General features: G+C 36.4%; 2 protein-coding genes across 2 annotated transcripts; one reads left to right on the forward strand and one right to left on the reverse strand.

Annotated features, from left to right (window-relative positions):
* Positions 1-981: 981 nt before the first annotated feature.
* Positions 982-6,280, reverse strand: LOC18025670 (abscisic-aldehyde oxidase). The gene is made up of 10 exons (XM_024160059.1): positions 5,969-6,280; positions 4,166-5,770; positions 3,834-4,093; positions 3,542-3,751; positions 3,237-3,455; positions 2,176-3,144; positions 2,003-2,098; positions 1,835-1,933; positions 1,544-1,733; positions 982-1,381 (listed from the first exon to the last, which is right to left on the reverse strand). Exons 1-10 carry the CDS (start codon positions 6,102-6,104, stop codon positions 1,152-1,154), a joined length of 4,014 nt encoding a protein of 1,337 aa, XP_024015827.1. The 5' UTR covers positions 6,105-6,280; the 3' UTR covers positions 982-1,151.
* Positions 6,281-10,798: 4,518 nt separating this feature from the next.
* Positions 10,799-11,794, forward strand: LOC18025671 (F-box protein At3g56470). Its single transcript, XM_006408582.2, has one exon. The coding sequence runs from the start codon at positions 10,799-10,801 to the stop codon at positions 11,792-11,794; it is 996 nt and encodes a 331-aa protein (XP_006408645.2).
* Positions 11,795-13,158: the final 1,364 nt, after the last annotated feature.

Below are 13,158 nucleotides of genomic sequence, written 5' to 3' on the forward strand. Positions count from 1 at the left end.
TGGCTCATGTAGCAGAGATTCTAAAGTATATCAAACCCTAGTCCCAAAGCAAACTTAAGACACACCAAAAGAACAAGGCGGTGGAATCTCGGAAAATAGAATTCGTGGAGTAAGATTCTAAGGTATATGAAACTTTAGTCCCAAAACTCACTTAGACGTTTTCGACAACTCTGGCTAGTAAATGGCAACGTCAAGTGTGGTGGAAAACACTTGATATACTGAAAGATCCAAGGATAACCTCCTAGGATCGAAAGGTGATCAATGGATAACTTCCAAGGAACAATTGAGAATCTCTCTCAAAGAAGAAATGAAGTTGATAAAAAGTTGGATGATTATTCAGGTGACCTTACATGAGTTTCTTTTTTTTTCTCCCAAAAATAAGGAATTCTTCCAAATTTCAATATTTTTTCCAAGATGTTCGTCCAGCTCAGCTACCCTCTTGGCTCGTCTTTAAGTTAGTCCACCACAGCTATTAACCCCAGTTCAGCTTAGGCTTTAGCTCCAAAACATCAGTTACTCTGCAATGCTTCCTTGTATTACATTGTGTGCTACTTCCACTGCTGCAGCGTCTGGTACAAACTCAATTCAGTCAGCGGAACACCAACAGAATATTTGTCTTATGCTGAAAGCAGTAAGACCCAACATAATGACGGAATTAAGACCAATAAGCCTTTGTAATCTCTGTTGTAAAATTATTTCTATAATTTTTTTTGCCTTAAGTTCACGAGATGCTTACCGAAATTGATCTCAGAGACGTACTCAGCCGCATATCAGGTCGGTTAATTTCATACAATATCTGTTAATTACATACTATCCCCTTTTTCTTTTCTTTTGCAAGTTAGTAAAACATCATTCTACCAAAAAACTAAATCGTAAATACACAAAGAAGAAAACTAAACGTTGTCAAAAAAAAAAAAAAAAAAACTTAACTTTCATGGATCCGCTCATCTATCTGACTAGATCAACACAACGACCTGAAACTTTTCGAATTGGTTTCTTGATTTGGTTTAGAAACACTAATTACATGTATAAAAGACGCACCTAAATATTTATTTTCCCTATTTATATGAAATCTTTAAAGACAACATTATTGTGTAGTCGGTGTAGAGTGTAGTAACGCTCTAAAGAAGCAGCAAAGAGAGAGTTTGCCATTATTTCCCACAGATCTTCCTTTCTAAGTACTTCTCTACGCTATATAATCCGCAAAGACCCTTCACCACTGGCATAGTTGCTGGAACCGGCAGCTCAAAATCAGTACCAGACCCGTCTCTATTCCCATCATTGCAGTTCCATGTAAGGGACTGTTTCCGAGCTTCTCCAATGGCTGATCTCGTTGCACAATGAACAGAAGCCGCCAGAAGCAAAGGCGGCTCACCCGAAGCTGTGCACCAGATTAAGAGGTTGTTTGAGTATATAGAGCATGAAATAGATAAGTAAGAAAGCAAATCACATCTAGCATATAATTTTGTATGTTACGACTTAAAAAAGTACTTTGTAAGCTATCCATTTAGCCAAATGTGTCAATTTTAGGATATCTTGATACCTTTGGAGGAGAGAACGCGGTTTTTGTGATGTCCAGTGTTGAGAAGCTCGACGTGGAACTGCTTTGGGATGGTATCAACTGTAGGAACTTTGTAGTCCCAAGTACCTTGTTGCAACACAAGACCCTTCTCATCTGTAGTGTACTCTTCCATCATGAAAAAACCAATTCCTTGAACAAACGCGCCTTCGACCTTTTCTCACAAACCATCCAGTTTTTGTTTTCTTGCTTAGCTCAAGAAATGACTCGAAGAAAACAAGAAAGAAAAATTATGTGGAGCAGCTTATAGCTAACCTGTCCTAAATCAACTGCAGGATTAAGACTTTTCCCACAGTCATAAATGATATCGGATCTTAAAATCTCGGTTCTTCCTGTCATAAGGTCCACCTCCACCTGCAAACTAGATCATATTATTGTTTGGTTCTCACATTTAAACAAACAATAGTTTGCATTGTGACTTGCCTCACTGATTCCAACCCCATAGTTGAGGTATTCCATGGAAGAAAACTCTGGCTTATACAATGTACTCGCCGATAAATTCACCGACCGAGCATACGCCTGATGAAAAAGAATAAAAAAATTATACGGATAGTTGATGCAGAGTCTTTGACAAAATAACAATCAGAACTACCTACTTGTTGAATAAGCATGTTCCATGTCACGGAACCTGACTTCTCCATCAACATTTGATCCATTGTAGGTTTCAGCCTCTCCACCAAGATAGCACAGCAAAGCCTAACGGCTTCACAGCTGTTCTCGGATGTCGTGCTACCGGCAGTGAAACCTCCTTGGATCAAACCGAGCGTGTCGGACTGAACAACCCGTATTCTCTCCATCAGCTTCTCGCTTCCTTTGCATTTGGTCATACGGAGACCATAAGCAACCATCTGTTGTACTTTGGTCCACAATCCTTGTCCTATCTCAATCCCTCCAACCTCAACCACTACAGAACCATCGCTCAAAATGCTTACTTTTCCCGGTGTCGGCCTCTGCATAACTTGATGGATAATGGGTACTCGAGAAATCCCTCTCTTTCTCCATACGTTACACATATTAAACTCCTTAACCATCTCAGCTCTTTTCTTGAATTCTGAAGATATCTCTAGTTTGTCCCATAGTAGAGGCAGTGTGTATTCATCAAGATCACCGGAAATGTGCTTGTAGAACTTTCTGAGGCTATCATAAGTATGAAGGTTTATCTTTCTCACTGCATCAACATCCATTTGAAGAGACGAGGCTACATTCTCAATAATAGATTCCGCAATGTAAGAACCTTGTACTTCCCCTGGAGCTCTCATCGCTGTTCTACTAGGGAGATTCGTCTTGCACACTTTAACGTCAAACGACAAGGCTCCCCAGTCATACTTCCTTAACGGGCCCATTATATTCCGCGGCATGATGGGACTTACGTCCGGCTCCATCCCTGAATCTATTAGCATTGTCAGCTCCAGTGCTGTGAGCTTCCCGTCTGATCTGAAACCAACATTGTAAGTTATTTTCATCGGATGCCTTCCTCCTGCCATTATCATATCGGTCTTGCGGTTCAGATAAATCTTAACAGGACGCTGCAGTTTGTGAGCAGCCAGGGCACATGCTGTTGCAACCTGAATCCATATAACAAAAACTTTCCTTAGGATCTTGATTCATAGAAGAAACCAGCATTCAAACCAATACTTGTTCTTGGTAAAATACTTACAGGCATTGACTTTACAGCTTTACCACCAAAGCCACCTCCAACTCTTCTGGTGATGACTCGCACGTTATGCTCTTGAATGCCAAGGCATGTAGCGATTACCGAATGAACGTACTCAGGTGCTTGCGATGAACTGAACACTTTTACACAGTTGTCTTCATCTGGCAGGGCAAGTGCTGTTTGTGGCTCCATATAGAAGAAGTATTGAGATCCAAGCCTAAACTGGATATATAACACACATGAGATGAGCTTAAGGATGTCAATACAAAAAACAAGGTGATAAAGATCGGTAAAGAGAGTTGTGATACCTCAGCTAACAGTATCTTTCGCTCAGCTTCTTTCATTCCTTTCATAACATCACCGACTGGTTCCGGGTAAAACATGGGATGAACCTCGAAAAAGCTAGATCTTTTGACCGCATCTTCTACAGTTAATATTGGTTCTTCTAAACTCTTTGTATCATACTCAACTACTGCAAGGTTTGCTGCCCTGTCTGCATGTTTCTGTGTGTCTGCAACCTGTGAAAAGCCGCTTATTTTGTTATTAGTTATGCAAAGAAAAAAAAAAGCAGGAATTGAAAGAAGACAATATTGGAGTTACCACAAGAGCAATTCTTTGACCAGCACATCGAGTTACTTCGTCTGCAAATAAAAGTCCTGGACCGAAAAGGGTCTTGGAACCAATGTTTTGTCCCTCTTGTGGAATGTCCTTGAAAGTAAGAACTGCGAAAACTCCAGTTGGAGTCACGTTCTCAGTGAAGCTTATCCTTTTTATCTTTGCTAAAGGCTCTGTGCTATAAATGAATGCTCCATGTAGACAGTCCGGTAAAGTCGGAATATCATCAACAAAAACAGCCTCACCTGAGAGAAAGCTCATGTAAGGCCAAAATGAAGTTACTAAGAATGATAAAGACACAAGGCAGAAGAGCTAACCAGAAGCTTGTAATGCAGCTCCAACTTTGATAACCGCTTCGCCGACAGGCTGGAATTCATTGCTCTCTAAAACTTGCTGTGAAGATGAGAGGAAAGAAAGAGATCTTGCAGGATCGACATGGCCGTTGCTATGCTTTTCTCCTGAATCAAGACTACATATTCTACTGCTACTCTCGATCAGTGGATAGAAAAACTCAAAGAGAAATCCAACAGCCAAGCTTTTCCTATACTCGGGATCTTTGCTCGGAACTATGATTCCTCTAAGTAAACCCACAGCTTCATACAGAACACTGTAGCTGAGCAATTTACCTGTCAGGAAATCCTCGACTTCTGTTGCCCTGATTGAATGATCACCGCCATAAGAACCAAATGCCAACAAGCATTTCTTCACCATTACGCCTTTTCTTGATGGTTCTTGGCGAGACACTAGAGCAAAGAAAGCAGCATTAACATACGGCAATGCGTTTCCAATAGAGCGAGGTGCAGCTCGATAGCTTTCAAAGAACAAATCAGTGTCATCGCCAGAAAGAGCAGTACATGATGGAATCTCAACCTTTAAAAGAACTCGTTTGGAGTCTAATATAGGAGGCATTCCAAGAAACTCCTGTAGCCTAAGCTTTTCTGTTTTCCTGCCATTTAACATATACACCGACGCATCTGCAGCGAGCAGAAGCGTGGTGATATCAGAAGGAAACTTTCTGCTCTGAGCCATGACTAGATTACCGCCAATACTCCCTGAGTTCCTTATAGAATGGTTGCCAATCTTCTCCATATGAGTTGCCATTTTCTTGAAAATGTAGGAAGATTTGCTTTCCTCGTTCAAAGCATCGATAGCTTTTGATATGGTTACAGCAGCTCCGATTTCAATTCCTTTCTCATCTTTCTTGATCATCAACATCTCCGGAATATGGCTGATATCAACATATCTATCAAACCGCTCCTTGTCTTTGTAATAACCCGTCCCCGTGTTGCCCACAACTAACTTCAACGAGTCACCAGAATTAGCAGATTCCAATATGTTATGAAGCTCAGCTACGCTAAAAGGAGTTGTCCAATGATACCTCGAATGATCCAAACAATTATTAACCTTCTTCTTCTTTTTCAAGAACTCAGGGAATGTTGTCACAAGATGTTCTTTTGGATTGTAAGGAGGCAAACTCTTCAACATAACCTCTCTGCTCTCTCCCTTTTTCCAAAAGGAATTAAACCCCAAGTCTTCAATGTCAACATCAGCAGCGAAACTCTTACAAGCGTCGACAATGGGACGATAACCAGTGCATCGACAAAGGTTTCCAGCGACGGATTTCTCAGCTTCTGAAACAGTGAGGCCTGAGCTGTTACTACGATGAGCATTAGCAAGAGCTGAGTAGAGAGAAATGCACATCCCCGGTGAGCAGAAACCGCATTGAGAGGCGTGAAAACCGGCAAATCTCTTGTGGATCGGATGGAATCCTTTCTTTGTGTTTCCAAGACCTTCAGATGTTGTAATGGAACATCCATTTACACTACAGAGAAGAGTGAGGCATGAGTTTATACTATATTCCTCCACTTGCTCTGACTCTGGATTGTATTTTGATAATAATACAAGACAAGCACCACACCCTCCTGCACTAAATTACAAACACGTTTAGTCAGACATCAAATCTATCTGAAGAACTCGGATTTGGATTTTACAAAAATTGGGTTTCTCTGTTCCTGAATTTCACTAATTCTGGTAAAAAGGAAAGCTTTTAAATAAGATTGTTTCTGGACTGAAGGTTACGCCTTTTCAAAACAGTAGAGAGAGGGAGAGAGAGATTTTGCCTTCGCCACAACCAAGCTTGACACTCTTGAAAGGAGTGTTGGATCGCAAGAACTCGAGTAAACTCGTAGAAGGATCAACAGAGTTGATTTTGAATCTCTCTCCATTAACTGCAAATTCCAAATCTTTGACTTCCATTTTCTGCCCGGAATCAATGACACCGAAGTTGTTTTCAATGAGAGATTCGATTTCTGAGAAAAAACACACGAACTGTGTGAATATTTCAGGAACAAAAGTGACCAACCAAATAAAGTGAGAATAAGATTGAGGAAGAAAAAGAATTTCATTTCAGATTCTCTTATAGTTGCGCCTAGTCCACGCACAGATCTCATCTCAGTAAATCTAATAAGTTTCAGACAAAGCTTTAAGGCACTGTCTTTGCGACACGAGTCAGTCCACTACGAGTCAGCATTAGGTGCAGAATCCAATCCTAACCATTATTTTTTACTATAATTTGATATTTTATAATCCACGAAAAATCCAAAAAAAAAAATAAAGTAAATTATCCATGAAAATAAAATGATAATTTTCAATTTATTATCAGTAACAAAGCAACAAGTATTTACTTATTTTGATTCTCATCTTTTTGTATTGTTTGATTTCTAATTAAATTTTATCATATATTTTCAAATTATTGTTTTTTTTGCCGATAAAAAAGAAAAAAACACTAAAGCAGAGCCTTCTCACGGCTCTAGTAAAAAGTGTTGGACACCGGAGAGACAACGACATCTAATTCTAAAAACACTTCGACTACAAGGGAAAAAAAATGAAATTTCCTCTGTCAACTGTGTATAGTTTCTAAACACCAATTTTCTTTGCATCCAAAAATAAATCATCTCTTTCTATTGATGTATTTTCCTCTCTCACAGATAGTGACTTTTCTGTGTCGAATGTATGGTTTCTACACACCAATCTTCTTAACACCCAAAATAAATCCTCTCTCATTATCTATGTATTTTCCTCTCACTCACATAAAATTTACTTAAAATTTATTAGGTTCCTCTCTTTTTTTCGCAGATGAAGTTATCTCAATCGCCAGAATCTCTCACACATTGATCACAAGTCTCCTCCTTCAATTTTGCTCATTCGTCTCTATGTATTTCCTAGCCAGTATTGGTGGCCCCACTCTCTCTGGCGGCTCCCTCGCCTTCGCATTCACAAACATCAGTGGATACTCTCTCTTCTCTGGTAAACCATAGGCATTGAAACTATATGCTCTTAAGCCTTCGGCGCAAAACGTTATAACCATTTCTGGGCAACAATCCCACAAGGAATCATCCAACTCATCTTTACTTCTCTCCATGTTGCACTTCTCTGGATCAACATCAAGAAGATTCTGGAAATCATAACTTATTTTCGACCCGAGTCGAGACTCCAAAGCTCAATGAATGAAAGAAATGTAAACAAGGAAAGTAATGTGGATGAGAATTCTCATTGAAGAAACATTTGCTTAAGGTTTATAAGATACCCACAAAGCACAGTCATAATCTCATAGAACGATCACTCGAGACAAATCGATATACAACTTAGTATCGCCGAGAGATTAAGCAATTTCTTTCATTCTTTCACAGTATCTTCATATGACTCATCCTCTGAAACCTACTTCTCGTGTTATAGCGACAATAAAATGGTGAAAAAAATACTAGCAAGTATTCTGATGTTGCTCATGCGTTAAAATGTTGAGGACAATAAATAACCTTATCGAATATTGAGGGATTTATGGCTACGACTTGAGAATGAACAAGTGCGGAGTCATGAGTTTTATGCCAAAGTGGTGCAATGAATTTCGAGACTTTTATCAGTATAAGCTGTTGTGGTCTCTTCTGTGATCGGACTACTAGATCAGAATGGGCTCTAACTCAATTTCTCCACAATAGCTAAATCCGACTACATTTTCTCTGTATATTATGAGACTTATTAATCGTAATTTTAATTTTTTGTTAGTATTTTTTTTTTTAAAAAAGAAAAATACATATAATTTTACTATTAAAATTTACCATTTTAAGTATAGTAATACTAATAATAAATATAGAAAAAAGTCTGAATTCGGGAACATGAAACTATATAATGGAATCATATTTCATGATTCAGTGAGGGCCAATTTAGCGACTTTTCTGTCAGGTTAGTTTTAGGCTTTTATTTTTCAAGTATAATTATATTGTTATGTATTTATTAATTCAGGTATCAAGACAAGAATTAACGATCCAAGAGTCAGTATTTAAGAACATGTAATTATATGATTATTCTTATTTCATGATCTAAGGCTAATTTAACAGTTTCTTCTATCATTTAAATTACTAAAAATTAAACCGCATAATGTGCAGGGTAATGTTTTTTAAATTATTTTTAAATTTAATTTTAATGCTTTTGTTAAATTAAAATTAGTAGTAAAAATCATTTAATAAAATATAAATAAATAAAATTAGTGATAATTAAATAACAATACATATATAAAAATATCACACAACCGATATTTACTTGTATATATATCCATCGAATAAGAGTTTGAGCTAGTTTTATTATGCATTTTAATTTTTAGTAGTTTTAAATATAAAAATAATATAATGTTAATATATACTTATATATATACCAACATGGATTATAATCTAAATATATATATATATATCCATAAAATAAGAATTTAATTGTGAATGTTTTATTAGAGATCAAACTATCATTTTTAGTTAATCAAGTATATAATATGTGTTAATAATGATTATATATAGGATTATCAAAGTGGACAAACTCATATACTTAATCTATTTCGCAATTTACTAAAAAAAATTTGACAACCGGTAAAAAATATAATTTAAATATTGAAAACATATTTCATTTTTTATATAAAAATAATTGAATTGATTTCAAATATGATACTAATTAATTATTTTAAAAAGTATTAATATATTTTCTTATATATAGATTGATTATTATTTAAAATAATAGAATATATTTTAATATTTTAATAAATAAAAAACTAAATACACCTTTAATTTATATCTATATATATATATATATTCAAAACAAATCTGTGAACTCTATATTTAACTATCTTTTATGAAAAAATATTTAATTGAGCTTTTTATATTTGTAAAGTTTATTTATGTAATATCTTATAATTAATAGTTTATTTATATAATATCTTATAAATAAATATTTATTTATTTAAAATATTTTGTAATATCTTACAATTAAAGGTTCATTTATGTAAATGTCTACTCAAATAATAATATAGAAATAGAAATAGTTGATTTAAATCATTTATTTATTCGAAATCAAATGTAAATTTACTAAGGCATCGAAATAGAAAACAACTATCTAAGATTCAGAATTCGTTTGCAAGGATATGGTGCAATCGTACCTTAACGTCTAATGAGCGCGGCCAACTTGACGACTTCTTATATCATATAAATTCTTGCTGGTTTTGGGATTTTTAAATTTTAAATACAATTGACAATAAAACTCGATGTGTTTAGTGCGTTCGTCAAATACAGTTGTGCGAATTGCAATCTGAATGTTGCAAAATAGTTTCATTAGTTTATCATGAGCAACACCAAATGACGCAAGTAAATGCTTGACCCAATTAAGTTCTTCCGAAACAAAAGCCATCTGTATTCAACTTCAGCATAAGATATAGAAAACATATCTTGCTTGTTACTTTTCCAAGAAACATGAGATGTACCAAGAAGGACAACATATGCACTGAGGGAGTGACGAGTGAGATGACATGCAGCCCAATCAGAATCACTGTACGATGTAATGCATAAATCAGATTCAGAGTCTGCACGAAGAACACCTTGTTCGAGGCTGCCTCTAAGATATCAAAAAAAACACGTAATGCAGCATTCCAATGTGCTTTAAGAGGAGAATGCATGAACTGAGCTGAACTTGCACAATGTACCACAGCTCTGCCCAGATTATGTTAGATTTGCTTATACTAATGTCTTCAGAATTTTATGGGTCAAAACTCAAAAGTGTTTTGCTGATGCTTTTGCATAAAGGTCTGGAGAGCTGATTTGAAATTCAGCCCTAAGTATGGTGCAGCTATAGGCATTGTGGTTCCTGATAAGGTTTTACTTATTTACCTTTTTTGAATCTATCTGATTATATATTGACTATTCGAATTTTGGTTTGGTTAAAAAGGAATTTATCTACCTTTTCTTAGGCTAATCCGGGTCCGGAAAGAAAAAAAGCCAAAGGATGCAACATCATCTAAGCAAAGGGAGGTCTCATCCTAAAAACAGTCATATGTTTTCAATACTGGAAAGACAAGACTAGGCTGGTTTTGAGATTATTTTCCATTTTTCTAATTTTATTTCAATTCTTTGCTGCGTATTTTCAGATTGCTGAGATGTTCTAAGCTCAGAAAAACGATCATCCTTGCAATCAAGAGGTAAAGTGAATATGACTGAAATAGTAAATTATAAACCCACTATAATCTAGTAGGAATATATAAACTGATCCAGATCAAGTTTCGACTTTTGAATGTTAGTACTTAATTAGTTTGATTAATAAATTATTTACAGCCGTTAGATCAACTCTAAACCATGATTCGTGTATATTCATTCTTTAATGTCATTAAGCACGTGATTTAATTGAAGTGCATAAAAAGGAAATTGAGAAGTTTCTTGGTCCTAAGCAACTTTTCTTTTCCTATTTTTGTTTGACACTCCTTTTCTTTTCCTATTTTTGTTTGACAAAGCTCACACCATATTTAAATCTCCATCCTCTCTCACTTATTTTATCTCCATATTCAGTTTCGAAGTAGAGTGAAACCGTATATCACTTTTTTTCCAAAACATGAACACAAACCTCATATAATTCAACCTATATCCATGGTTTATACAAGGTCGATGATGAAGCAGAAGAAGAGTGCGGAGGCAAAAACAAATAACCAAACTTGGTTAAACCTTCCTTTTGATCTCACGTTACTGATAATGCAACGCATGTCGTTGAAAGACAACATTCGTGCTTCTGTTGTGTGCAAGACATGGCACAAGGCTTCAGTTTCGGTCCGGGTTGAAGACCCAACACCATGGGCTATGTTCATCCCTATATACAAAGATCAATATCAGCTTTACGATCCATCACGGGGTAAGACACATATTGTTAAGTTTCCTAAGATAGGCGGTTTAGAGATATGTTATTCCAGAGATGGTTGGTTACTCATGCACGAAGAAAGAAGTTTCAAAGATTACTTGTTTTTCAATCCGTTTACACATGAGCGCATTGAAGTGGCTTGGCCTAGAATGTGGTTCATCAGTGATGCAATAGCTTTCTCATGTGCTCCTACATCGAGTAGTTGTGTGTTAGTCTCGGTCAGTGATATCTCCAAGACATTCATTTGTATCAAAACATATCGCCCCACCACTAAAAAGTGGACTACTTTGACTTTACCGAATCAGTTGCCCCTTACGCACAAAGGTTTCCGACATATAGTTTTCTCCAATGGAGTCTTCTATTGTCTCACCAAGATTGGTTGCTTAGGGATGTTCGATCTCTATACGAATTCATGGAACGTTCTTCTTGAACCGCCTCCGAAGTTCTTTGAAATTAGTGATGATCAATGTTTCATGACAGAGTACCAAGGAGATGTCTACCTTGTATACTCGCACGGCCCCAACAGAAAACCGACGTTTCTCAAGCTAGATCTTACAAACCGGAAATGGACGGTGAAAAGAAGATTGCCTGGTTTGACGTTTTACTTAGGCTTCCAGTCTGCTGTGACGACGAATAGAGACTTCGTGGATACCCAAAGGCTGAATGTACGTAGCTTGTCTAATGTCTGGATAAAGCCACCCATAAACGTTTCTAATTTGTTCAAATCTTAAGATCTTATGCTTAATTTTCCCCATTTTTCTCTTTCTTGTATATCAAATCTCGCTGATTTGCTTGAGGAAATAGGGTATTTGAATTGCTTGCATCAAAAGCAACATAGTTGGAAAACTAATTTGATTAAATTGAATATTCTGTAGTGTTATAAATTGTTGGTGAAAAGTAATTTATAAATAAATAGTTTCAAGATTTTCTGTTTTCCCCCATTTCTTCTTGTGAGGTTCTTCTTTGTGTATTTTACAACAAAAATGCTTGAGGGCAAAATTAGTTTATGGTTATTGAGTTTTCACACTCTCTTGCCTCGAGTCTATATTTGGTCTTGGCACGAGAGAGAAACTTCAGAGAGCGAGAGAGAGCGAGAAACATTTGATTTTCTTTTCACTACGAAAGATTTTCAGTTTTGTTTCAAAAGCTTTGATTAGGGATATAATATGCATATTATGTTGTTCTAGGGCTTCGATCGATGTTTGTTTGATACATGAACGATTTTTCATTGAATTCCTCATATGTGATGTGATGTTGGTTTTTCAATGTCACACATGCTAAGTTTTAAGAATTGACTATTTTTTTGCCTTCAGGAATAATATTTGATGACAAATTATGCAGCCGGGATTTGTAATTTTGATTGAATTCTACAAAAAGAGACACTTAGAAGGTGTTCCTTGGGCATTTTGGTATGTGTTGCAGCAGCGGAATTACGTCACCAATAAGTTACTAAAGCTTCGGGTAAGTTTTAGAACTTGCACGATATCAACTCGAACTCTTCGCAAAGTTTAGGAGAAGATGTCGATTTCTGAAAGAGAACTTTCTCTAACTTTATTAAATTTTCAAAAACTGTTTTACAATAAGCAAAACCTAAGATACTTATACTCTCTCGAGATAACTCCAAATAAACTAAATATCCTTAAAATCCTCCTAAATAGGAAAATAACTTGAAAAGAGAAAAGGAAGTAATTAAAATCACCGACTAAAGCTTAAAACACAAAAGCCTTAAAGAAGAAATAAAACTAAAGCCCAAATGAGGAAGAACAAGATATGACGCTACATCAGGTCGCCCGGGGTGAAGAAAAATTCGACCTCGAATTTTCGGTGGTGCTGTCGGAGACATAAGGAACCAAATGCTTGACACTGAAGACATCTGAAGTGTTCATTTGAGGTGGTAAGCGGAGACGATAAGCGTTATTGTTGATCTTTTCGATCACTTCCAAAGGACTGATCTTGCGCGCCTTCAACTTGTTATAAGAATTCGCCGGAAATCGATCTTTAGTAAGCACAGCCCAAACCAAATCCCCAACGTCGAACTGAAGATCACGCCGGTGAACATCCACGGCAGCTTTGTACTTAGCAGTAGCTTCCTCCA

Source organism: Eutrema salsugineum, unplaced genomic scaffold, assembly GCF_000478725.1.
Source record: "Eutrema salsugineum unplaced genomic scaffold, Eutsalg1_0 scaffold_12, whole genome shotgun sequence".
NCBI lineage: Eukaryota > Viridiplantae > Streptophyta > Magnoliopsida > Brassicales > Brassicaceae > Eutrema > Eutrema salsugineum.

Excerpts from the sequence above, each read along its gene's own strand:
- LOC18025670 (XM_024160059.1), bottom strand. The coding sequence starts at position 6,104 with ATGGAAGTCAAAGATTTGGAATTTGCAGTTAATGGAGAGAGATTCAAA. Across the intron at positions 4,094-4,165 it reads AGCTGCATTACAAGCTTCTG|GTGAGGCTGTTTTTGTTGAT; the intron begins GTTAGCTCTTCT and ends GCTTTCTCTCAG. Across the intron at positions 1,382-1,543 it reads CCGCGTTCTCTCCTCCAAAG|CTTCGGGTGAGCCGCCTTTG; the intron begins GTATCAAGATAT and ends TCTGGTGCACAG.
- LOC18025671 (XM_006408582.2), top strand. The coding sequence starts at position 10,799 with ATGGTTTATACAAGGTCGATGATGAAGCAGAAGAAGAGTGCGGAGGCA.